At 36.1% G+C, this 25,339-nt stretch overlaps 1 protein-coding gene and 1 long non-coding RNA gene across 15 annotated transcripts in view; one reads left to right on the top strand and one right to left on the bottom strand.

Annotated features, from left to right (window-relative positions):
- The window catches only part of LOC105455897 (echinoderm microtubule-associated protein-like 2), a 39,529-nt gene extending 14,190 nt beyond the window's left edge, over window positions 1-25,339 (top strand). The window contains exons 1-19 of one of the 14 annotated variants that reach the window (XM_011699589.1): window positions 5,523-5,788; window positions 8,022-8,313; window positions 9,949-10,179; window positions 12,478-12,634; window positions 12,943-13,056; window positions 13,451-13,579; window positions 14,325-14,393; window positions 17,571-17,876; window positions 18,280-18,352; window positions 18,484-18,690; window positions 18,821-19,058; window positions 19,245-19,402; window positions 19,515-19,772; window positions 20,127-20,264; window positions 20,471-20,587; window positions 21,429-21,452; window positions 21,812-21,899; window positions 23,365-23,591; window positions 23,709-25,339. In XM_011699589.1, coding sequence (XP_011697891.1) covers window positions 8,262-8,313; window positions 9,949-10,179; window positions 12,478-12,634; window positions 12,943-13,056; window positions 13,451-13,579; window positions 14,325-14,393; window positions 17,571-17,876; window positions 18,280-18,352; window positions 18,484-18,690; window positions 18,821-19,058; window positions 19,245-19,402; window positions 19,515-19,772; window positions 20,127-20,264; window positions 20,471-20,587; window positions 21,429-21,452; window positions 21,812-21,899; window positions 23,365-23,591; window positions 23,709-23,834 — 2,712 coding nt within the window. In that variant the 5' untranslated portion in view covers window positions 5,523-5,788; window positions 8,022-8,261 and the 3' untranslated portion in view covers window positions 23,835-25,339. The other 13 variants (XM_011699584.1, XM_011699587.1, XM_011699590.1 and 10 more) reach the window with 13 other exon arrangements.
- The window catches only part of LOC105455896, a 94,336-nt gene continuing 88,602 nt past the window's right edge, over window positions 19,606-25,339 (bottom strand). Inside the window, exons 3-4 of the long non-coding RNA XR_975174.1 lie at window positions 19,792-19,809; window positions 19,606-19,698 (exon numbers count right to left, since the gene is read on the bottom strand). This is a non-coding gene — a long non-coding RNA (uncharacterized LOC105455896). The remainder of the gene's footprint in view (window positions 19,699-19,791; window positions 19,810-25,339) is intronic.

The raw sequence follows: 25,339 nt of genomic DNA on the forward strand, positions 1-25,339 counted from the left end.
CGTGTGCTCTTCCGATCTTTACTGAAATACTTGTTTGATTTAAATGCAACTTAGAGACATGAGCCTATGTTATAAAAGAGATATTTTACTGTAACTTTTTTATTGTTTCTTTAATCATAAATACATAAACGGAACGCAGTGCCAACTTGCCTCTTGTGCCAACGAGCCCCGGTCTCCCCTACAGTTGCGGACAGATTGCGACACTTTTTTTTATAAATTTCAAAACGCACTAATATTTTGCGAATCACGATTGATGTTATACTGTCTCTAAAGATAGTACAGTCGTGGACAAATAGATTGTGACACATTTTTTTTATAGGTTTCAAAACGCACTAATATTTTGCGAATCACGATTGATGTTATATTGTCTCTAAAGATAGTACAGTCGTGGACAAATAGGTTGCAAGACACTTTTTTATAGGTTTCTAATATATATTTAATATACATAATATATATTTCATAGGTAACTAATATTTTGCAAATGCGAATCACGATGTACTCTCTTTAGTCTAGAGACAGTATAACAACCAATGATGGTTCGCATTTGCAAAATAATAGTGCGGTTTGAAACCTATACAAAAAAAAGTGTCGCAACCTATTTGTCCACGACTGTACATACAGAAATTTTAATGCAATATTTTTGAAAGTTGATTTAAAGTAATACAAGATTATTGTCAATACAATATTATATTGTATATTATATTGTTAAACTCTGGTTGAGGTAATATTTTTCGCAACAAGTTCTTCGCAGTATTTTAAGATGCTTAGTCGCATCGAATTATTAAGAAATGAAGATCAATTGTCGTGATCTCATTATTCCAACTTCCGCTAATGATTGCGTTTAAGTCCGACTCGCGCAGTTTAAATGACTGAATAATGGATTTAAAAATTCATGTAGAATCTATTAGGCACTAAAATTCAGCTGTGATCGTAGAAAGCGTTTTCAAATTTATTTGTGATATTCACTTACGCGATCTAATTCAAATTAATATTATACACAATATTATACATAAGAAAAATATCGGAATTTTATCGACATATATTAGCTTCTTCTTTAAAGATTTTAAATATATTTATTATATTATTTATGACATAAGTTAAAGAGAATAATAACTTTTGAAACACGCATTTTTTATACTTAGAACTTTATATTTCATACAATGCATTATGACTATTTAACTACGATTTAACAAATATCAAGCAATATACAGAACAGCATAATCTACGTAATCATTATCCAACTATTGCTAGCCTTCAGCTTATTAGGTCGATTTTCTCTGGACATCTAGCAAACTTCAAAATAATCGCTTTCATGCCGGATAATTTCAACCGTCGGTAATCTTTCCGTACGGTATCCCTAGCTAAGACCATTGTCTTCGAACAATGATTTCGCACAATGGCGGGCCTGTTCCGGTAATTACGGAAACAATTAATAGGGAGACGCGATCGGAAGTGGCGCGTATTCCGTTGCCGCGATGCAAGCACGTACACAATAAAATATTGCTCTTTTTTTTCTTCTTGCAGACGCGGGATCCCCAATCAAGGCGCTGCACAAGTATGAAAAGGAAAGTTCGGAGTCGACGATGCGCGTAAACGGGCATTCGGAACAGAGTGCGAGGCAAGAAATGGGTAAGAGACTGCGCTTTCCACAATAGCGAAGTTTATCGTGACGAATTAATTATTGAAAATTGCAACAAAGTTAGAGTGTTCTCTCTGTCGTGACAATTAGAGCGCAATTAAACATCTCAGTAATGACTGACAACAAGACTTAAATGCTTAGAAAGAAAGAAAATCAATAATTAAAAAAAAAAAAGATTGCGTTGCAAGTCCAACATTGATTTGGCGCGCAGTTTAAATGGCTGAATAATGGATTCAAAAATTTAAATACACGGAGAGAATTTTATTTTAAAATTTACCCTGATAATCATGTTAATCGTAGGACAACATAGTATTTCAACGAATTTTATATGATTTTCACTATTTTTTTAAATAGATTCTACAACAGATTTAGTACACAGTAAAAAAAAAAAACAGAGAAAATCACATAAAATTTGTCGAAATACTATGTTGTCTCACGATTAACATGATTTTTAAAGTAAATTTTAAAAGTAAATTCTCTCCATGTAGAATTTATTAGGTACCAAGGTACAGCCGTGATCGTAAAAAACGCTCTCAAATTTATTTGTGATATTCATTTACGCAGTCTAGTTCTAAATTAATATTGCTTTAAAAAAAAAGAGTTTAAAAATTAAGAGAGAATAGGATTAAAGAAATAGAAAAGAAACATCTTCTAAAAGAATATTCGCGCGTTAAAATAGAAGTAACGTAATTGCAAGTGAATTGAATTGGACAAAGTTCTCCATTCACGTGACTTGTGTGTCATTGATTTCTAGCGGAATGATAAATTGTCTCTAGTTGAATCGTGTTGACTATAACTATATAGGATTCGACGGAATCCTCGCGCACAAGGACGCGTTCCGGTTAAAAAAAATGACGACGAATCGAGAGACGACGTGCACAGGCTCGCACACGCGTCACGTAACGCATTGTCTACGGCACGGTGGCACTCATTACATAAGCCATTCAAGGTGGTACGATGACGTTACACAAAGGTGCGCCCATAGTGCTCATCCTGTTCTTTCATTAATAATGATCTACCGGCTTCGAAGCGCGTAGTTAACGGTACCTTCTGGAATTTCACGAAATTCCTCGTCTTATCCTTTGCCTGAACTTTCTGCACAGCAAATACCTTCTCCCGATTCGCTTACCGCAAAATTACGGCGTTACATTGCGTCTCCCGAGGAAAACGCCGATCGGTTTTCCGAAGGGAAATCTCTTCGTTAAACGCGCGATTGCCTTCCAAACCCATTTCCGTCATCGTCGTGAAAAATTGATTCTAAATTTGATACTGACGACGTGTACACGCAGGTGACTGAATAAGATAGACAAAATGAATTTTTTTACATTCGTCTGGCTTGAAAAGTAAAGAATATTAATAAAAGAGTTTTATGCGCCAGTGAAAATATTTGGAAAAAAATGAAAAAAAAAAATAAAATTGTAAATATTAAAACTAAAAAGTTAAAACTAGTATAATACATCTGTAAAGCAGATTGCTTGCATGTAAAAAAGAAATGATAAAAAGATCTAGAAACTTAATAAAGTGAAAAGATCAAACGGCAATTATATTCCAACATCACAATCGTTAGACTGGATCAGATCCTTAAAAAAAACTCGTTTGGGATCAATAATATATTGACGTAACGCGGAAGTGTGAGATGAGCAATTTATGCGTAACGATCATCAATTGAGTTCGTTTCGTTGTTAACATTGTTACTTGCTTAATTGAGCGACAGTGAAGCGGTTACGCCCACGTATCGACTTACGGATTCTGTCTAAAAATATATCGTCGATAACCAACCTTCAGTCGATTACTTCAACATCAACTCTGTTTTGGAGACTTAAAATACAAAATATGTATGATAAAAATCTGTAAGAGTTCTTTATAGATACCTATACATATTTTTATATAGATATGCAATCCAGGCGAATTTATACATGATATTTTATTATACCACAGTATATACTAATAATATATGAGTAATACAAACACACACATCACACACACACAAACTGAGAAAAAATGATTGCAATTACCGTAATTTAACTATTTACAATATATCATTTTCGATGCAACCATATATTTATTTGATAGAACTATAAATATAATTATAGAATTGTAATTATTATTATTAACATTATAACAGTAATAATTATAAAAATAGAGCTCATAATCATAATTATTTTACTATGCAATTATAGGATATAAATGATATTGAAATTCTGATCAAACTAAAAATTATTTTCTTGTTAGGTTATAACCAAATTTATCAATTTCTACATAATTATACTCAAAATGTATCTAAAGCACAATTTTAAAAATATAATATGAAAGTATTAAAATTGAATATAGAACATAAATTGTCATTAAAAATTCAGATTTGTAATTTATAAGTATAAATTTACAACAAAAAATTATTTTTAAAAAACATATTATTTGGCTTTGTTGTTACTTTCGAGATAATGTATGCAATCGTTATACAATCTGAAAGTTTGTGAAAGCCGATATTGAGACAGAGAGAGAGAGAGGGAGAGGGAGAGAAAGAGAGAGAGAGAGAGAGAGAGAGAGAGAGAGAAAGAGAGAGAGAGATACAATTAGAATGCTTGTGTGCAACACGATGTAATTAAGATCGCACATTGTCTTCGAAGTAATTTATTATTCCGAAAGTTTCGAAGTAATTCTAGAAGCGAACAGATTTGCGTCGTCGATTCGCGTTACAATAATGTTTCTCTCCGCTGGAATCCCCAATCGAAGAAGAATATAACATTAATTGCAATGTTTCTGATATAAATTCTTAATAACATAAATAACGCATGAATCAGAATTTCTTTCGTAATAATGATAATATTAAAAATATTGGCTGTGATAATCGCTTCCCCCGTTTCGATTCTTTTAACCGATCGTGGTTGTAAAGTCACGCGATATGGAAGTCGATTCGCTCCCCTTGTTTCCGTCTCTCGTCTATCAATTCTTTCCAAATGTAGTGCAATTTTGTAACAAAGGCCTGGGCCCCACCCGGTGATATATCGCGTCGATTTGCCGGCGAGCATCATGCCTAGAGATGATGTAACGTTTTTAATGGGTTAGTTCGATATATGGGCGATATAGGATAGAACCATTTCGAAGAATTGCGAGAGGGTGCGCCGTTAGACAGGATACAATCGTCATTTATTTAGGATGATCGCGAAGGAAAAATCGTACGCGCCAAAAGCTAAAAGATAACTCGTACACAAAATTATCTAATGCTCCAAATACTACTGAATAATGCAGTAAATTGATCAGTAAAAAAGAAATAATTTAAAAAACATGAATAATTAATGGGTATTATGGGTATAAATATAACACGGATATAAATAAGTTTTATAATTAATGAATAAAAATCTCTAAAATATATATTAAATATAATTACAGGAAAACGAAACAATGTAAAGTTTTTTACTTGAAAGAAACACAAAAACGTAAGATAATGTTAAGTTCTTAAAACTCGTCCCTTTAGATATAACTAAAAATTGAAAATTATATTCTAAGAATCTACTAAAAATTTCTGTAGTAAAATAAATATTCAGATAGTTCTTTTAACAAATAAAAATATTAGAAGATATTTTCTTTTAATAAAAAGAAATATCAGAAGATACACAAAGAAAGTAAGAGTAAAAATATTTGTAAATTCATTGAAAATCTGAATAATAAGATATTTGTAAATCCATTGAAAATCTGCTAATTAACATCATTTTGCAATTCAGCGACAATTAATGTTTTCAATCCGGACAATCTAAAACGTATTGTTCATCACCGGTGCAAATCTCGCTGTTACGTACGGTCTATCCACAGTCAATGGCACGGCGTGGCCCGCCGTCATCTGAATCATCTCAACTATCTAGCCCGTATTGATCGCGGCCTAAGCAGCTGGAGTCGGTCTGACAGTAACGTTGGGGCGGCCGCACGGAAAACACACGTGTTACACGAGCAGCGGCACGATGGAGTCGGTCTTGGCGTCCCTCACGAGGGGCGGACGAGGTCGTTGAAATCGAGTGGCCACACCGGTCGTGCGGATCTCACGGATGACTTCCGATTTTCGTTACGCCGAGAGACGGAAGCGTCGTTTTCCGACGCAGCGCTTCCGTCGGTCGCGAGACGCGTCGCGGAAATTCCCGCCGTCCGTGTCGGAAGGTTCGATGAATTCCCGCTTAACCTGATCAATCGGTTTTACTTGAACGTGTGCGAAAATAGAAATCTCGCTCGGCTAGGACTGGTCACGCTCGTTTTATCCCTTTTCCGACCGTGTGCAAAGTGAAAGGTTTTCACGGCGATTAGGGTTGATTCCGTTGCGTCGCTCGCTGCGGAAATGGCTTCGGTGTCACGTTGGCACGTTTTGTTATTTCTGTAGGTGTTGGATATCGGTGTATCAATTACATTGAGTTTATTCTGCTCGTTTAGCGTGAGGCTAATCCACGCTCGCCGTGCAACGACTCGCGCTGCACAAGTTTTTCCAATGTTATGTTTTTATGTGATCCTGTGTGATCGGTGATTCGAGAAGTTATTGATATAAGCTGAGTGACATTGTAGCAGACATAACGCATAATTTTATCAGTGTCCGCAGCTGTCACCACCCACAAAACGATGTATTTATCGTGATATACATGATTTACATTTGGGACCAATTAAGTAAAAACATCACGGCACATGCACGAGTTGAGTGTGTAAAATGCATGAAGCTCGTGTGTAATAATAATTTTTCGCGATAAAATTTTAGCTCAATCGCAAATGGGGAAGAAAAGAGTTTCACTCCCGTGTTACAAACAATCCAATTTTTCGTACTTTGTACCGAGAATATTCACCCTAATAGAAATCCATCGATAGTACATCCCTCGTCATAAGGAAAAAAAAGAGTCGCTTCCGCGTTAGTACTCTATCGATCACAGGCGCTTTTTCTGAAAAGCGTTGGAGGTACGGGACACAAAGAGACGGTCGTGCAAGTGCGAGGGTAAAGAGCCTACGGTCGATTATCGTTCATCTCGTCGAGTGGTTATCGCATCTTCCAGTGGGGAAAGCATCGACGCGGGAGAGAGAGAGTGAGAGAGAGAGGGGGGGGGAAGGGAGGAGCAGAAATTCCATGTTTCCTTTCCTCGGGCTCTCGGCGAAACGCGCGCGTGGAAGTTACGATACGCGCGTGCTTATGTAACGTCAACTATATTTCTCACAAACATCACGCGTTTCGTGAAACGCGCTTTGGATCGTTACGCACGATTTGCCTTCGAACATTTCTTCACATCGCCGTTATCATTAACTCAGAGTGCAAAAGTCATGTACTTGCTGCAACACGCCTTACACGTATTATTACAGTTAGTTATATTATTGGTTACGATTCACCGCGTTTTCTTGCAAATTGTACTTTTACTTCGTGTCCAAATCAAGAATCATACTGTTATCTTCGAATCCGAAATCGATCAGAGTAATTCGCAACCGGGAGAAAACGCGACAATTCCGCGATAACACACGTCCACGTGCTCGCAAATGCATATTTATAGATGTCAGAGAGACGCGGCATACATTTACATAAGATCCCACACGTGAATGTCAATTTTTATTTTACTTTTAAAATACGGCTGTTTAACATATGAACCGTTAATGGACAACACTGCGTTTGAACGTCACTGGGTAACGTCTGCATGCCAAGTCCACGTGACACGCCTTGGCGTGTTCGAATTCGCGTCCGTTTGCGAGCGCGTTTTAGTTTCGACAATATCGGCGGTAGGAAATGACGTTCGTTTCGTCCGACGTTCGTTCCGCCCGACGTTCGTTCCGCCTTGCATTTCAGATAATTTCAACCTTTTTTCTTATCGCCAAGTTGACGAAAGAATCGTGCTAATTCGATGACACTTCCACGTGCTAATTGCGGGACACTAATTGGCAAATTACTGAGTGACGTTTGTGATGAAATCGTTCTCGACTGCAATATGTGTAAAATTCCTACCATAAATAATGTTCTTCGAATCACGCTAATTTTCTTCAAATAAGATACAAAGAATTTAGAATATTAATTTTACAATTTTTAATCTTAGAGAATTTCTTCCGTGCGCTTTCTGATTAAGAACAAAAAAAATTACATATTCAAATATAATTTCTATATCCTGTTGAAATCACAGATAATACAGGTGATAATGAAGTAAAATTATCCGATAATTAATTCTACGAAGACAGGACGTTTCACCTTTGTTTAGGAGTGATTATTAACGTTGCAGAATTTCCGTGACCAAACTTCACCCGTAATTAACGCGTACCTTTCATACGTCTAGTTGCGAAAGACATTTTTCCCATCGTTTTTCTCGTCCTTGTATCACTCAAATTGCGCATGACTCCGACTTTTTTTTCCCAAATCTCATTGACTTTTGTTTACTGGCAGATATGCGATTACAGTTAATCACTTTAGTCGCGAGCGAGCGAGCTGGTTTGTCGAACGCGAGAGAAATTAGGAAGATGCTCTAAGCGAACTCTGAACATTAGTGTCGCTCCGCGGAAGAATCGTTGCAACTGTCGGCGTAAGATATGTTGGTGGAGAGTGCGTTGGCTCTGTTTGCGCTCGTTAATCAGTTCAATTGAATAACGTATTAATACTCCGGGGTCATCGCGAGAGTTAATCGCAATGTCCACGCCGGACACGATGGATACCATCGACGAAGCGGAACAAGCGTGGCGTGAGTACAAAAATAGTTTGTTGTGTGCGCGTGAGTTTTTTTTTTTAGATGCCACCTCTTCGAGTTGCGAAAAATCGTGCACGACCTTGCGACACATTCTCAGACGAATATTTTTAACAGCAATTCATGTTATACGTGTATTAATAAATTTGGTACATTTCTCTTAAGACTTTCAAAATGCCTTAAAAAATGAATAGATATGAGGTATATCGTGTCGCAATAAATAAATATTTAAAGATTGTATTAATAATTTAGCTACTAACAATAAGAGAAAAGTGTTTGGTATTTGTAACTACAATTGCATAGTAAAAATTATGGTTAGGAGTTCCATTTTTAGTTATTACTCCTATAATTTTAGTAATAATAATTATTACTTTAGTTATACTTATATAATTATATATAATTATAGTTGTACCAAACAAATACATAGTTGGCGTCGAAAATGACTATACGTTATAGTTAAATTATAATAATTGCAATTATTTTATCTTTCCAGAGGTAATTTAGCTAAATGTAGAACATTTCGATAGATTGATTTGCATTTATTATAATGCGATGATAAGTTGTTTCGTTAGATAATGTAACAATGCAAAATGATTCATCGAAATTCGAATGTCGACTATTCGTTCAATATATTCCATGAATTGTAAATTGCGACACGGTGCGGCGGTAAATCGTGCGACAGCGTTTCTTCTTGTTACTCATACTATCGCGGATATGAAATACGAAAGATTCGGCCGATAGGCATGCAAAATTAAACGCTCAGCACACGCATGCACAATTCATAAGTCGGTACCACGTGGCTCGCCCGGCATTGACGCCGGGGAAAGAGTTTAATTTTTATCTTGACAGCGCGTATAGAAATCCGTGACCCAGTTCGCGCTGTTTTTGTAGAGAAGTTCTGTGGAGAAGTTCGTATAAGCGGAAATTTTTTTGACACGATGGATAATCAAATACATTCCGTGTCTTCCCTTTGCCAGCTGAATTGTATCAACGTCATAATATTTAGATCTATCTTACATATACGGTAATAGGAATGTTATCGCACTAGCCACAGAGTTTGGTTAACATATCTATCGTGCGATTGATAAGAATTATTTTGAAGGGCGTTTAGCGTCATATTACTCAATAAATAATGATGTCATAAGAGAAAGATACTTATTATATATATATATATATATATATATATATATATATAATAAAAATTATATATTATGTTATTGCAACAATTTTTTATTAACAATTATTTGTTAACAAATGTTATATGTAATTTTTATTTTAAAGATTTTCATAAATCCTATTTATATAAAATATATATAATATTTTTTCCATTTATATAATATTTTTCTGTTACTTTGTAAATCTATTTATTTTTCTTTGACGTTTAATAAAAATTTGTACTTGTAAATTTAAATACATTTAAATACATATTAAGATGTTATTCTTATAAAATCTCTTATTTAAAAAAGATAAAAAATTTTATGTGTGTGTATTCTTTGGTTATATCAATAACAATAACTTTTCTCAGAAATTCTGATAATAAAAAAAATTATAGAAGTCGGCTAGGGATCAAAAGATAAAATTTAATAGAGTAAGTAACTGTTATCTAAACGGATTTTCCTTTTACGTTTCCAGATGAGATGCTGGAGTGTGAGACTGGATCCCTTTTAGGCAGAGTGGCGGACCTCGAAAGGCAATCTTTGGCACAGAGGGACGAGATAGTTTGTCTTCGCGCCACTTTGGCGGACGCGCTAAGGCGAATCGCCCAGCTTGAGGCAAGAGAAAAGCGGGAGGATGACAGGAATGAAAGGAGAAACGAGAGGATGGTGTCCTCGCCCTTAAGGAACGGTCATGTACCTCTCAGAAGTAAGTTGGCAAAGTTGCACATTGATTATGGATTCTCGCTAATCAATGTTGAAATCTAAATGCCTTTTTGTAATTTAACTCGAATACAAACAATATTTTCCGTATATGTGTAAGGCATTGTTAGGATGGCAAGGCAATAATGAATTCATCAAATATTAATTATATAATAGAGACTTTTCAAATACATTCTTTTGCGAAAAAGGTGCTTTTTTTGTCAAAGAATGTAATTAGATTTTTAAACGAAAGCATAATACTGTCGATTTTTAATTACTGTGTAATTACGTATTAAAATATTGATTTGGGATGTAAATTCCACTCCTTGATTATTTTACATTATTTTTTCTGTTATAATTTTGTTAAAAGAGAAATTGTTATTCTTTTCGCGGTACACAATAAAAACATAATAGAAATTAAGTTACGAAAAAGTTAATTGTTAATTTATCAATTATCACGGACAGTTCGAATTTCATGATAATAAATCTGGATCGATAATTGACTGAGATCGTATCTTTCGTTTGTGATAACGAAACGAAAGCTTATTCGATTGATCAATGTGTGACCTGTAAACGATCATTGGATTTGCCGCACCTTCGTTGGTAACCAGGTCGCACAAATGCACACCCTATTTCTCGTGATAATCGCCAATTGAATATTTCAATTTGAATATTTCATCACTGTATTATATTATAATATGATCATGCAATAATGAAAATCAAGTATACATATATATTAATCAATATCGACATAGTTCGACATGAAAACATATTTAATTTCTGTTATCGTTAATAGTTCCAAAAATCGAAGCATTAACAAAATTATTGTATTATATTTCAAAAAATTACAAAAAAGTTTCAGTATGTTCGTCAAAACTTCAATGATTATTAATATGTATAATCTGCAGTATAAGGTTATTTTCGATTCTCTTGGTTGACTCGAAGCACGATCAAAATTTTATTTCTTTCCTTCTTGAAAGTGTTAAGTCTCCTCTGCTTTTTACTATCAGAATGCAAATAACAACATTGTTTTTCTTCCTGCACTCAGAGCATTGATTGCACCTACGGTGAGAATATACAACTTTACCCTGACACGTATAATATCGCATTCGTGAGATCGCGGCAAGGATTCATCGCAATGTTATTGCGCAAATTAATACGTCGACGTAAGTGCGAGCGGCGATCGTGCACGACATGCAACCTAAGTCAGGCGTGCATTTCCGGCGGACTCGCGCGCGGATACCTCTAGTCTAGAGTTTCGTATACGTTACGACAGGAATTGCGGATGCGAGGAAGCCCCGCGAGAACGCGAGTGTGTTCGTCGAGCTGTCTGGAAATGAAGCTCGGGCCGGGTGTTGTACCTGTTGGCACGCGACGGCTTTAAGGTCACGTTCAGTTTCGCCCGTTGCAATCGAGAAACCCGCTCACGAACGTGAATGGATTCGTAATTGTTCGCCGGACCTCGGCATTCGTGCAGACCTTGGGAAAGAATTCTTCATTCCGCACGTGAATTCGGGAATAATTGAAGTGAATGCTGGAATTCGCTAACAGGAGAAAAAAAAATCGTGTAACATGCATATCGTACATTTTAGACACTGTAAAATGCATATTAAAACTAATGATCCTTTGTTAATTGTATTTGTTATTTAAATATATATGGAAATGGAATATAGAAATGTCGTAATATTGGCTTGCTTTTTATGCAATTTATATTTTATCACATGTATATATGCATTTTACTTTTTAAATCAAGTTTCACTACGATATAATTAAGTTTCACGGAGAAAGTAACGTAATTTAAACGAAAACGAAAGAACCCTTGTCCCACGCTCGTTAACTCTCTCGCAATCGAGGTGTCGGCTCGCGGACGCGAATTTTCTAATTGTTCCCTCCGTGTTCCTGCGATTGAAAGCATGCGAATATTCCTTTGGCCCCTGCGAGACGAACTGCAGGAAATGAAAACGAGGATCGCACTGACGTGCATAAATTACTACGCCGGCAGCATCCTTAGCTTAGAGCTCTTAGCGATTGATGAACGCAGGAAAGATGTATAAGACATGCGGAAGGCGTTATGAATATCGCGCACCGTTACGCTGCTATTGAAACCCAATCACACGGCCTATACGTTCCGCAACTACATTTACATGTTATTTATGCGATATCCGAAGTTCGACGCGAAAGGGCAGCTATTGAAACTGTGATATTGTTGTATCTTAAAAATAGATTAGAATCCACGGATGCAGAATATTTCTTTTTTTTTTCATTCGTTTAAAATACTCCGAATGAGAGACAAAGTTGCTTTCAGGTAGTCAAAATTCGGTGCCACAGAAGGACTTGAGGCTACGCCAGACCGGTGGCCTCAGAAATTCCTCCTCTTCGGGATCGTCGCAGGATGTCCGCGACGCGACGTCCAGTCCGAGACGGCCTGCCAGCTACGTGCATCCCTCTCAACTTCCTCAAAGGTGAGAGTCATGAAAACTAACACTGTATTTAATGCCAGCTAAGGGTTCGAAAGGACTAAAACTGCAGACGGTCAGTTTCTTAGATGGACAAACAGATCACGAAGGGCAGCTGCTTCATTTATGAAAGATTTCATATTATTTTTTAATATAAAGATTTTACGCAGAAAATGTCCTCGAATGCTTTTTTTTCCAGTTGCGTGCGCTTATTCTCTTTCTTCGATTGATATTCGACTTTGTTTCGTATTCCAGCTGAACTCTTAGATAATTTGTGCTTCATCTTTGTTTTAGTTAATTACTTTTTGTTTTAGGAGATCCGTCCACTATCAATCAACGGGCTCTTTACATTCCGATAGTCCGAGTAGTAGTAGTGTTTCTCCGGTGCCATCGCCCAGCCCTAGAGCTACGCCACTGCCTGTAGCCAGGTAGGAAATACTAAACTGTAACTTAATTAATGTAAAATAAACCGTTAAATTGTTGTCGTATTTTATGTCGCAAAAGGGAAACCAAAAACTATGGAAATTCTAAATAGGAATTTCAAATATATGTATTTTTTAATCCATCTAGATCGATTCTGCGCCCCGATTGCAAGAATATAGATTATCCTCGTTGCATTATTAATTGTGTGTTGCGTGTATGATCGTAATAGATATGCGCATGGATGTTCTCTCCTTAATGTTATCGTCACGTTAATGAACACTCGCTGTTTAATTAGTAGCGGTTTCATTTCAATGTTCTTAGAGCGTCATTACGACGTTATGCGATGCGTGTATATATGCATGACGCTGGTATGTACGAGAATTAAATTCGATGTCTCAGATCACCCACGGCAAGATCAAACGGACCGCCGCAAAGTAGCCTAAGAAGAGCGAAGAGATGGTCGTCCACCGGCGATTTTACACATACCCCGCAAAACCAGGGAAGCAATTCCCAGCTCGTCGGTACCAGGTTAGCTCGCAGCAGTAATAACGTAACAGTAAAACGCACCGTTTGCCTGCCTATTTGTGATTTTGTTCACATCTCACTGATCACACGAGTTTAACTTTTTGTTATCACCGCCAGTTTTTCTTGCTTCCTCTCTCTCTTTCTCTCGAGCGATCGAGCGCGTTTTCCCGTCAAGAAGCTGCAGCCGTCACTCGCGTTCCGTTGGCCAGGAGATTACTATTGCTTAGTCTCTTACGCGCTGTTATCCTTCTTTCTTGCGTCGTATCTGCAGAGTACACTGAACCTAATTGAATATTACTTTGTTTTTTTATATTGCTCATTAATAAACATACAGCTTGAAAAAAAAATATCTGTAGAAAAAATGAAGCAGATTGGGTCGCAAGAAATGGAAGAGTCAGCGGTAAATTGATGACTTGAGTGTGTAAGAGAATGAGATAAAAGCCTATAATTTCTAAAGTCTATTTTAATTACAAAACCGTGTCTAAAGTAGACTTTAAAATTATGGGCGAGTTTAATTTGCCCGGAAAGAAAAGACTCATTATTTTAGTCCTCCCCTCTGAAATTATGCTTGAAGCGCACCGAATCGGTAGAGAATCTCTTTGTACACCGATCAGAGCTTCAAGCACGCGGGAAAGTACGCCGATCGCATTAGAGACGATTCTCCATTTTCTTTTTTTTTTTCTCTTTCTCTCCTATCTTGTTTTGTTTTGCACCGCATGGTTTTCGTTTGCATTTTCGTTCATTATAGATTGTCTGCGTCCACCAAGTCCCTGTTCAACCTGTTCAAGCCACCGGCGATGAACAACGTCAAGCACGGGTAAATAATATACCAGAGTATACTTTACACACAACTCATTGGCCGTATCTGGCTTCTCGCAGCCGCGTTTAGACGACCCGCCGCGCCGCGCGGTGGTAGCGAGGTCGCACGTGCACACGCTTCGCCGATGCACGTGCGCGCCGAACGGTCTTTAAAGATGCAATTTCGTCCCTCCCCAGGTGAGCGCGCACGGTAAAGACCGCGCTTAAAACACGGGCGTTAAACGCACGTGTAGAATTTCCTGCGGGTTATCGCCGTGATATATATCTGCATGACACACGATCTGCGGGATATGCGATCGCGGAGGCGGTTGATCCCGATCTCGCCTCACGTAGATCACGGATCGAATTGCGGCTTTTATCTCCTCTACAATTAAATAACTCGAGATCGGCGGATGTATTGAAAGCGAGTCTTCGCGTATATTTAAATAACGCTAATCATTTGATAAAACTTATTATCTTGACAAATGCTTTAATTTTAATACTCCGATTCCTTCGATAGAAATTCCGTAGAAATTGTAAGAGACATTTGCATGCCAAAATTGCGAGAAATTTTATGATTTCATTAAAGTTTCTTTAAAATACTGTAGTATTTTGCATTATTATTGCTGCATGCATTGTGGTGTGTAAGCGGATGAAAATCTTTCGAAAATGTGTAAAGATAAACCAATATTATTGCACTCGTAAGTTGTATAACATAGCAAAATAGAGTTCGCTTCGTGCTAATGAGTACTAATTTCTAACGTTTGCCGATTCGTCGATCGGTATCACAATGAATGCCCGTTAAACGGGAAGTTTATCGTGCCGCATGCAGCACAGCACACAGCACATCACGTACACATTATCACCACACTGGCATGCCGTTAATTATTGCCATACACGTATACTTTCGACCTTCGATCTCGCATGCAAATGTCATGCACAGATTTTCTTGAGGCTGTGAAACCTTCGGCAGAAGTGCAGTTCAAAGGGGCGTGCATATCTGATGGGGGATACCGTATACGAGACGCAAAAGGCACATTTTAAATTTAAATGTCATGCCTGGGATTGTTTTGCATCGTCGCTTAGATCGCGATCAAAATTAATCGCACGTTTTAATTCGCATTCCCATTAGAAACCCATATGGGATTATTCCGTTTTAACTGACTTATACAATTCGCGTAGCGCAGAGTCTCTTATTGTATCTACTTCTTCGCGTTAACAAACTGAACAAAGAATAAAGCTATATAATTTATATTTTACGGAAACCGTTGTGAGGACGATTTAATAGTAATCGTGTGCACAATAGCGCAGTTCTGTCATAATATAATCTTGCGGTACATGCATGTATAGTGAAGATAACGTATCTCCCATGATGCCACACAATCGGAAAACAAGTAAGTGGTGTTATCTGCGTAGGCTTTATTTGTTTTAGCCGCGTAAATAAATGTTGTTAATTTGGCAAAGTAGACATTTGTAATTGGCACATTGCGATATCGCCCATCCTTTGTAAATATGAAAACTCATCTACCCGAGGACGTTTTCAGGCGGCGTTGTTTCTTTTTTTTGCCGACGTTTCCGGCGTGCTCGTGACGCCGTGACGTCGTGCACACCAGGAAACGCAGTACGCATGGTTGTGCAACGGCAGGAGGAATCGCGAATTCACTTTCTTCGGTAACGCAATAGCGCGCTTCGCACTAGGACGTTAAATGAGCCGTTAACCACGTGGTCCTCCTTCCATACCTGTTGCCTTCTCGCATCGTTCAACGTCAAAAATGCACTCGGAAGTGCCTTTACCCCTTGCCCGTTGCATTGTTATGAGTGAACGAACCTCATTTGAATTTATTGATCATGACGGAGTCAATAATACCGTGAGGACATGTAAACAAGATAGACCGTTTGATAGCGTGACGATCTGTAATCATATTTCTGTGCGCGTTCAATTTTATGTAGAAATATATGTTGCCTCTAAGAGTAGAACGATTCAATGTAGTAAGGATTGCTGCAATTATAATAAATAATTTAAATTTTTTCTTACGCACAATTTTTTGTACATCTCAAGTATTAATTAAAATAATTCGTAAACGTTCACAATAAATGTGAAAGCAACAGCGGCGAAGGTTCCGAATTCGCATTCCATGAGAAATTTGGTCAAGGCTACAATTCTCCGCTACCTTGTTTTGCATCACATTAATTCGCTTCACTCGGCATTTACTCACTGCATGGCGTCTTTTCCTCAAATACGCTTCACGTTAGAAAGATATACTTAAAAAATCAGAATCGTTATCGTTAGGATATAAATCGTGAAATTCGTAACTTCGTTGAAACTCGTCTCATGAAAGATCGAGACAAAATAATTGAAGTTTGTGCGATAAAAACGCCATTTACGCTGTTGCTTTATGAAGCAGCCCTCCTCGTCCTCAATCATGTATATCAAATTAAAATGAATCCGAGAACCTTGATCGAGACGAATAAATACCTCGTGCATGATAATGTGATTCCCGAAAGGCCAAAAATAGAAGAAATAAAAATTTACGTAACGGCGCAGCACGCTTCGCGGAGTAATAAAGTCGAGTCATTACTCGCGTGAGTCATATATTCGTCGCGGTTACCGGACCTCATCGACACAGAAAGTCTGGCGAATTGGCTCAGTATAGCGCGAACAGTGCGATCAGAGAGTACGCCGGTCGACACACGATCAATTCAGGCAGAATCGAGCGAGGCTCTCGTGGGAGTTTGTACGAAGTAAAAAATCGTCGTCATTATCAATTTGCAACACGTGAGAAAATCTCTGCTTAAAGCAGATTTAATTATCAGCTTTTGTACTCCGGGATATAAAATTTCAAATATGAATACAAAATTCAAATATTACAAATCCTTTCAAACATGAGCATTAATTAGTTATTAGATACTATTTTTAAAAAACTAACAGAGACAGAAAAAAATTCTAAGAAATTTTTCTTACAAAATGTAGATGTAGAAAATGAAGAAAATGATATGTCGTTAGCAGAAAAATTTATAGATTGAATAAATTTCGTTTGAATGTATTTTTCTTCGTGAGAAATTCGTCGTGCAAAAATAATTTTCAACCTTATGTTTTTCATTTTAAATTCTTGAAATGTAAAATTCAAATTCGGTTACAAAATAACATTTGGTGATAAAACGAATGAGCAAACGTAAACGAGCAATCTGTTTGTAGCACTAGAGACATGCAGTACAACGAGGAGGAAGGTACCGTCCGCATGTATCTGCGCGGTCGACCGGTCGTTCTTTACGTCCCTACATCCATGATGGAATCCTACGACCTTCACAAAGTTAGCACGCCGCCGCAGAGCAAATTAAAGCTCGACTGGGTCTACGGTTACCGCGGCCGCGATTGCCGTAGCAATTTACACCTGCTGCCAACCGGCGAGATCGTATATTTCGTCGCGGCAGTCGTTGTTCTCTACAATATGGAGGAACATAGTCAGAGACATTACCTAGGTCATACAGACGATGTTAAGTGGTAAGTGAGAAAAGAACGTATCCAGTTCTTGCGAAGAAAAATGCAATAATTAAATGCCTAAGTAATAAAAATATTCAGTCGTTAATATAAATTCAATGAATGTACAAATATCGAAGAGGGTAACAGCTATAAACATATATATTATATGTAATTTCTGAATATTTCATATTTTCATTAAATCTTTCACATTTTTAATGGTCCCATTAAAATATGGAATTTTTAACATATAATAAAATTTTAGTATATAGAAAAGGAGAAAAAAATAAATTTATTTAAATTTATTACAAAATAAAAAAAATTGAACGTAATCAATTATTATATGAAGTAACAAATTATGGAAAAATATATTAAATAATATATTTATTAATATATAAATGATTAATTTAATATTTTTTTCATGCAGCATAGCGATTCATCCTAACAAATTGGTTGTCGCGACAGGACAGGTGTGCGGAACGGATCGTCGGGATGCTATGGTAAAATTATAAAAATATGAAAATACTTAAAATAATACATCAAATAAATAAAGGAAAAAGATAAAACATTATTTTAACTACATAATAAGAAATAAATTACGATATACTACAGATGATATCTTGAATTTTAGCCACACATAAGAATATGGAACTCCGTTAGCCTGACGACTCTCAGCGTGATCGGCAATGGCGAATTCGACGGATCGATTTGCTGTCTGTCATTCTCCAAGGCCGACGGCGGGAATTATTTGTGCGCCATCGACGAGACCTCCGATCACAATATATCGATCTGGGACTGGCAGAAGAGCGATCGTGGCACCAAAGTGACCGAAACGAAGGTACGCGGCGGTAATCTGACACATGCGTAAATTAAAAAATTGCGGCACATATCTATAATGCTGCAAATGATTCGCGTATATATCCCGACCGGAAGCAGGCCATTTAACGGGCGATGACTGTCGATTGCAGTGCTCTGTCGACACGGTGGTTTGCGCCGAGTGGCATCCGCTGGAACGTAACCAGATCGTCTCTTGCGGAAAGGGACACGTGTCCTTTTGGTCCCTGGACAACGGCGGCATGCTGTACAAACGTATGGGCATCTTCGAGAGCAGGGACAAGCCCAGATACGTTACCTGTGTCGCCTTCAATCAAAACGGTGACATTCTCACCGGCGACAGCAATGGCAACATCATTGTTTGGGCTCGAGGTAGTCTCGATAACAATTATTGATACCTCGTGACAATCTTCACTAAATTTTTATAAGAATAAAAAAATTATCTTGGCTCACACAAAACGTTATTAAAAAAAAACTGCGTATATCGATTGAATTAATTCATTCTTACGATAAAAAATTATCTGCCTTATATCTTTTTCCTATTTTTTTTTTTTTTAGGTACTAACACAATTTCAAGGCTAGTGAGAAATCTCCACGAAGGATCGATTTTCTCCATATGTGTTCTGAAAAATGGTAACATTATCACGGGAGGCGGCAAGGACGGCAAGATTTTGTATTTTGACGCCTCTTTAAATCTGACGGGAGAAGAAGCCCAGGTAAGTCAGGGAAACTTAAATTTAATATGAAATTTAATTGCTTAACAACTTTCTTTCGATTTTATCAATATATTTTCCGACACCCGAAAGAATAACGAAATTTCTTCGGTAGATCGAGGATCATTTCGGCGGAATTCGAACGCTCTCGGAAGGAAGGGGCACTCAGTTATTAATTGGCACGACGAGAAACTGCATTCTCGTCGGCGAGAACGATATGGGTTTCAATCCTGCAATGCTGGGACACGCCGAAGAAGTTTGGGGACTTGCGGCTCATCCGACCTTACCTCAGTTCGCTACTGCGGGACACGACAGATTGTTGCAGATGTGGGACAGTTTAAGTCATACCGTGGTGTGGAGCAAAGACATCGGGGTACGTAATGTTTACTTACCTAGTAGCACACTGCTTCCTGCAAAAAAAAGCAAATACATTTTGAGAAATATAAAAATGTTAACACACATAAATGTTAATTAATTAAATGTATCGCGGAAATTAAGCGATGATTCTTATTATCTTTAAGAGAAATGCACGGAAACAATATTTTACTTCATTAATTTCTAGATATTACAGAAATATTTAGATACAATCTTTGGTTAATAAAATAATATATGGTTAAATCAATTAAAATAAATAATATCTTCTTTTTAAAGTAATATCTTAATTTATAAAATTAAATATAAAATAAAAAATAATATAAACATTCATCGGTTTTTACGCATTGTTTAGGAGCAAGCACAAAGTATCACTTTTTCACCGGACGGTAATATCATAGTCGTTGGCTGTGTGTCCGGGAAATGGTTGGCAATTGATAGCGAAACGCGAGAATTGTATACACATCATAGCGATGGTTCCGAGCCTATGCAGGTACGTTTATATAACGCTATATATATAATTATGGCTTTGAAATGCATTGAAATCAAATCTTGTAAAAATAATTTAATCGTATGTCTGATTCGATCATATTTGATAAAATGAATCTTTGTAGCGTTGCATAATATCAGAAATTTATAACGAAAAGTTGCTTTCTTATATTTTTTATTTATTTATTATATCGTGCTCATAACTTTTAGGTCGTTCAATTTTCGCCCGATGGTTCCTTGCTTGCTCTCGGCTCTAGAGATAATTACATTTACATCTACCAAGTGAACGAGGACGCGACCAAGTATAGTCGAGTTGGACGATGTATGGTAAGTTGTTACAAATTGACACCTTTATATTATCTCATTTTCTAACAGTAAAATTTTTATATTTTCTATGAGTAGAATATTAGCTTTTAATAAAATCGTTTTAAATAGAACATTAAATATATAATTATATTTTTATAAACTTAATATTACATATTATATCTTAAACTCCAAATGTATATTTCGTGATATCATATTACAGATATGTTTATATATGATCATTTATTATCTATAAATTATTATATTTGATTAATTAATTTTCTTGTACATAATTCTATTTAAAAATTGAAAATTTTTCTTTTATTGTAATATACTTAATATTACTTCTTACATGTTGTACATAACAAATTTAAATGTGTGTACATATTTAGTTCCTTATAACAAATAATTATTCACAAATTGCATTCATTAATAACTGAATGGTTTAAATCTTGTAATAAAAATAATTGCCTTATCAACAATGAAAATATGACATTTACCATTTATTAAGCTTGTTTTCACTGTTTTTTTTAAGAGACTAGTTTTAAGAGATCTAAGCCATTTTCTTCTATTACATTGTATATATTTACTATTAACAATTATTAAAAAATAATTATTTAAATATTCATTTTGAAATTGTAAATAATTGAAAACATTATTTGTAAATACATGTAATTTAAACAGTTTTATCAAACTAATTACGCAAATATAACGAAATACGTTATATTAGCGATATCTCTAAATATTCTTAAGCCCAATAATAATCAAATTAATGATACAAATATAACGAAATACGTTATATTAGTGATATCTCTAAATATTCTTAAGCCCGATAATACTCAATTCAATTCTTTTCCATTTCTAGCCAAAGCGGATTCGAAGGCACGGAGTAAGACTTGTGTTTCGGCCACTCGAAAACGTAGAAGGGACATCGCGTTGCGCACGAAGCCGTTTTGAACATTTAACTTTTCAATCAAAAACGCAACGCGATGTACCTTGTAGAAAATACTGTTAATTACGTAGCTAAATTCCCATTTGACTTCTTAGCACCCGCACGCACGTTAAGCATCGCTTGTATAAAGTAATTTGTACTGTAATTACAATATGATAGAATTGTGCTGTTAATTTGCCATATGACACATCATTTAATATTTTATAGCTAACGATAAGAACGCAAGATCTGCAACAGCTTATTGTGATAATACATATACGTACTGTGTGAATATAACAGACTTTTCTTTATTTCAGGGACATTCCAGTTTTATAACTCATTTGGATTGGTCCGTGGACGGTCAGTATTTGCGCAGCAACAGCGGAGACTACGAGTTGCTTTATTGTAAGTAACGTCATTCTTAATAATTCAATCGATTTTATGTACAATTTGCGTTTAGTCAAGACGAAGTAAAGAGAAAAAGAAGAAAAAATAAAAGACGGTTACTGAAAAAAATCGAGAAAAGAATGCACAGATTTCTATACTAAGAAATCTCTGAAAGGATATTTGTCGCATTGTGATGGAACAAAACATTGTAACGTCATCAGTACGTTGTTATCAATTGTTAAAGCAAGCAGAAAATACCGGTCTTAAAAAGATTGCAGAAACATGACTTGGAACTTGAAGTTGTATTTTTTTTTATTCTTTCGATTCTTTGTATTTCTTTCACTCTCTAGGGCTAACTGAACATTAACGGAAGTTTGGCAATATTTTCGAAGAATCTCTAACGTCATTTAAACGTGCAAAATGACGAATATTTCGTTTTCCAGGATTTCTCAAATTGAGGATATTGTAATTTATGATCATATTTAGTTTCTCGGCAGACCATCCTAACGCTCTTGCGATTAACTTAATGGAAAAACCTAGTAGCACGCGAAGTCTAAAATGAACATTACTAAGCAACTTATAATTAGCAGTAAACTAGCTTTATTACATACCCTGCTGTCAAAAGATTATGTGTAACACTTGCACAAAAATAATTCTTAATTAGGATGTATCACTGGATACATTTCTTGCATGTTATTAAGCCATGTAATTTTACTAAACATCCTATAAGTAATTTATAAAGATTTTCTGGGGTGACAATTTTAAAAAAATTTATTTTCTTAAATGTAAAAAGTTATCATTTTCTTTATTTGATTATTCCCTCGAAATTCTTTACTTAAATTCCTGTACGGCCTACTTGCGAGACAAGTAAAATTTTTCGATTAAAAAGATTTAATCTTTTCACGCTAGATTACATTAATTCTGTCTCAAAAAATTGAAATTTAAAATTTTTATAATCTCTATATTCGCATTCTAAACTTGTAAATTTTTGCCTCCTAGGCCCTTTGAAATTCTAGATTTTTCTTGTCTGTGTTTTCTTCCTATGTCATAAATCTTGGAAAGTTTATTTTCTCCATATGGTATCCCATGTGGTTACTTTAGCTTTAAAAAACAAATTCCTTAGAGATTACATTACAACCTCGCCGGCAAAGTAATTATCTGACATGTGTACTCATGCTTCTATTTTTCGCGCTTTAGAGACTCCGAGCATGGAAAAAATCTTAAGGTTTATAAAATACAACAATAATACATATAATATAAAATACAATTATAACATATTATATGGTTTTATGATTCTAATAATTTGTAAAATATATGTCAATAATTATATCGCTAATTACGAATAATTTTTTTATCCATAGCAAAATAAAAAAATTATGTTAAAAATATATATTACCAATTAGTGGAATAATAATAATAATATAATAATAAGAATATAATATCGATTGCGCGTATTTGACGCATAATTTTCTCTGATTTTTAGGGAATCCTGGTGTGTGTCGTCAAATTCCACAGTCTTCGATGTTGAGGAATGTTGATTGGGCAACTCATACCTGCGTGATATCGTTCGAGACAATAGGCATTTGGCCAGAGGGTGCCGATGGAACTGACGTGAATAATTGCACACGAAGTGGTGATGGCAAGCTTTTAGCTACCGGCGATGATTTCGGAAAAGTCAAATTGTTCTCTCATCCGGCATGCCAGCCGAAGGTAATTTCAACTATTTTCAATTATTTTATTTTGTACTAAACTTTTAAACTCTTATTTTTGAAACTATTAATAGATGGATGCTGCATATTAAGAATGTGCAAATGAACTTTTTTTCAGTCACTATACCATTCCTACGGTGGCCACTCGAGTCACGTAACGAACGTCTCGTTTTTGCAAGACGACTCCCGATTGGTATCGACCGGCGGCGCCGATACAAGTGTTCTCCAGTGGATAGTAAATTAAGCGAGTCATTTTCGAGCGAGTGATTCTTAAAAGTGCACTTCAAGTTAAGAGGAGAAATAGTGTCACCGTCGCGTCGCTTAAAAAACTAAAAATATCGCACGATTTACTTAATCACCACCGAGTATCAATGGCTTCTATTCTTGAAATAATCGACGACGGAGTCATCCTAACCCTCGATTTTCGGACATCAAGACATCATTCGCCGCACGATGTATTTACTTACGAACGAACATCGTAAACATTGTTCTTAAGAGGATTCCACTTGTTTAAGAGTGGGGAGATCAAACTGATGCCTCGATTTCTCAACAATACGTTTGTCATCGGGCGCAAGATATTCATAAACTCGAATATATACTCGTACGTAAAGCAACTGAATGCACCGTGTGTGCGAACGTGTTTCCTTCTTGTATCAGTATATGTGATAGCACCGATATAATCTTTTATTACTATTGTGTTCAACATGCACAATATTAATGGAGAAGCGCCTGTGTGGACGAGCGATTGACATGATTACTCCGAGAGCGAATATATTTCGGCAGTGTATTTCTTGTTAACTACAACGATTTATTAATTACTATTAACATCATTAATCAAAAAAATAAATATTCTATATGGCGCCTTGCCATACATCTTTTTGTTTCTTTTTTTTTTTTAAATGTTCCGCTATTTTTGTGTTTCTTTTCTAGATAACGATTAATGATAATCGCAAAAATCGTCAATTGAATTGAAAAGAATTCAATTTTAGTTGATTTTCTGTACACAAAAAGAACTCCACGAGTTGTCTTTATATATTCCCAAATAATACGTAAATGGATGTACTTTTTTTTATTTCTGTGCAAAATAATGTGTGCACGCGCGTACGTATAGTATGTCGTGCATTAATTAACGAGTATAGACTTTGTCAAAATATAGAAACTGTTATAATCAAACAAATGCACAGAACAAAGTAATCACCTCTCTGATATTATACATAAATATTATATTGTTAAATTAATACCTTACGCGAGGTGATTGAATTTTGTTCAAGCAAAATCAAATATTTGATATCTGTCTCAAGAGTTTCTATTTTATTTCATTCATCAAGCAAGCGCATGCGATGCGGATATATATACCTATATTTTATATATATTATGCTATACTATTCCGAGATTAAATTTGAAAGGTTTGATAAAACGATATCGATATTTGATATCGATTCGTAAATAAACAATGTGCTTGCACGCACGCGTAGGTATATACGAAGTATTCTCGAAGTCATGCTAACTGTCCTAAATATGTTTCGATAAAACGCAATATTGTGCGAGAGACTTGAGGACGGATCTCGAGCGGAAAAGCTTCGCGCGTTTCTGCGAACGAAGGGAACGTACGAAAACTTATTCCGTCGTGAACGAAGGAACCAAGGCTTCTCGCGGCCAGAAGCACGAAAGTGAAGAAGGCCAGAAGGAAAAGTCCCTAAGAATGTTAGCGAAGGACTCGACACGCGGGCCCGATCGCGCGCAAAAAAA

This window comes from Wasmannia auropunctata, unplaced genomic scaffold, assembly GCF_000956235.1.
Source record: "Wasmannia auropunctata unplaced genomic scaffold, wasmannia.A_1.0 LD335828.1, whole genome shotgun sequence".
Lineage (NCBI taxonomy): Eukaryota > Metazoa > Arthropoda > Insecta > Hymenoptera > Formicidae > Wasmannia > Wasmannia auropunctata.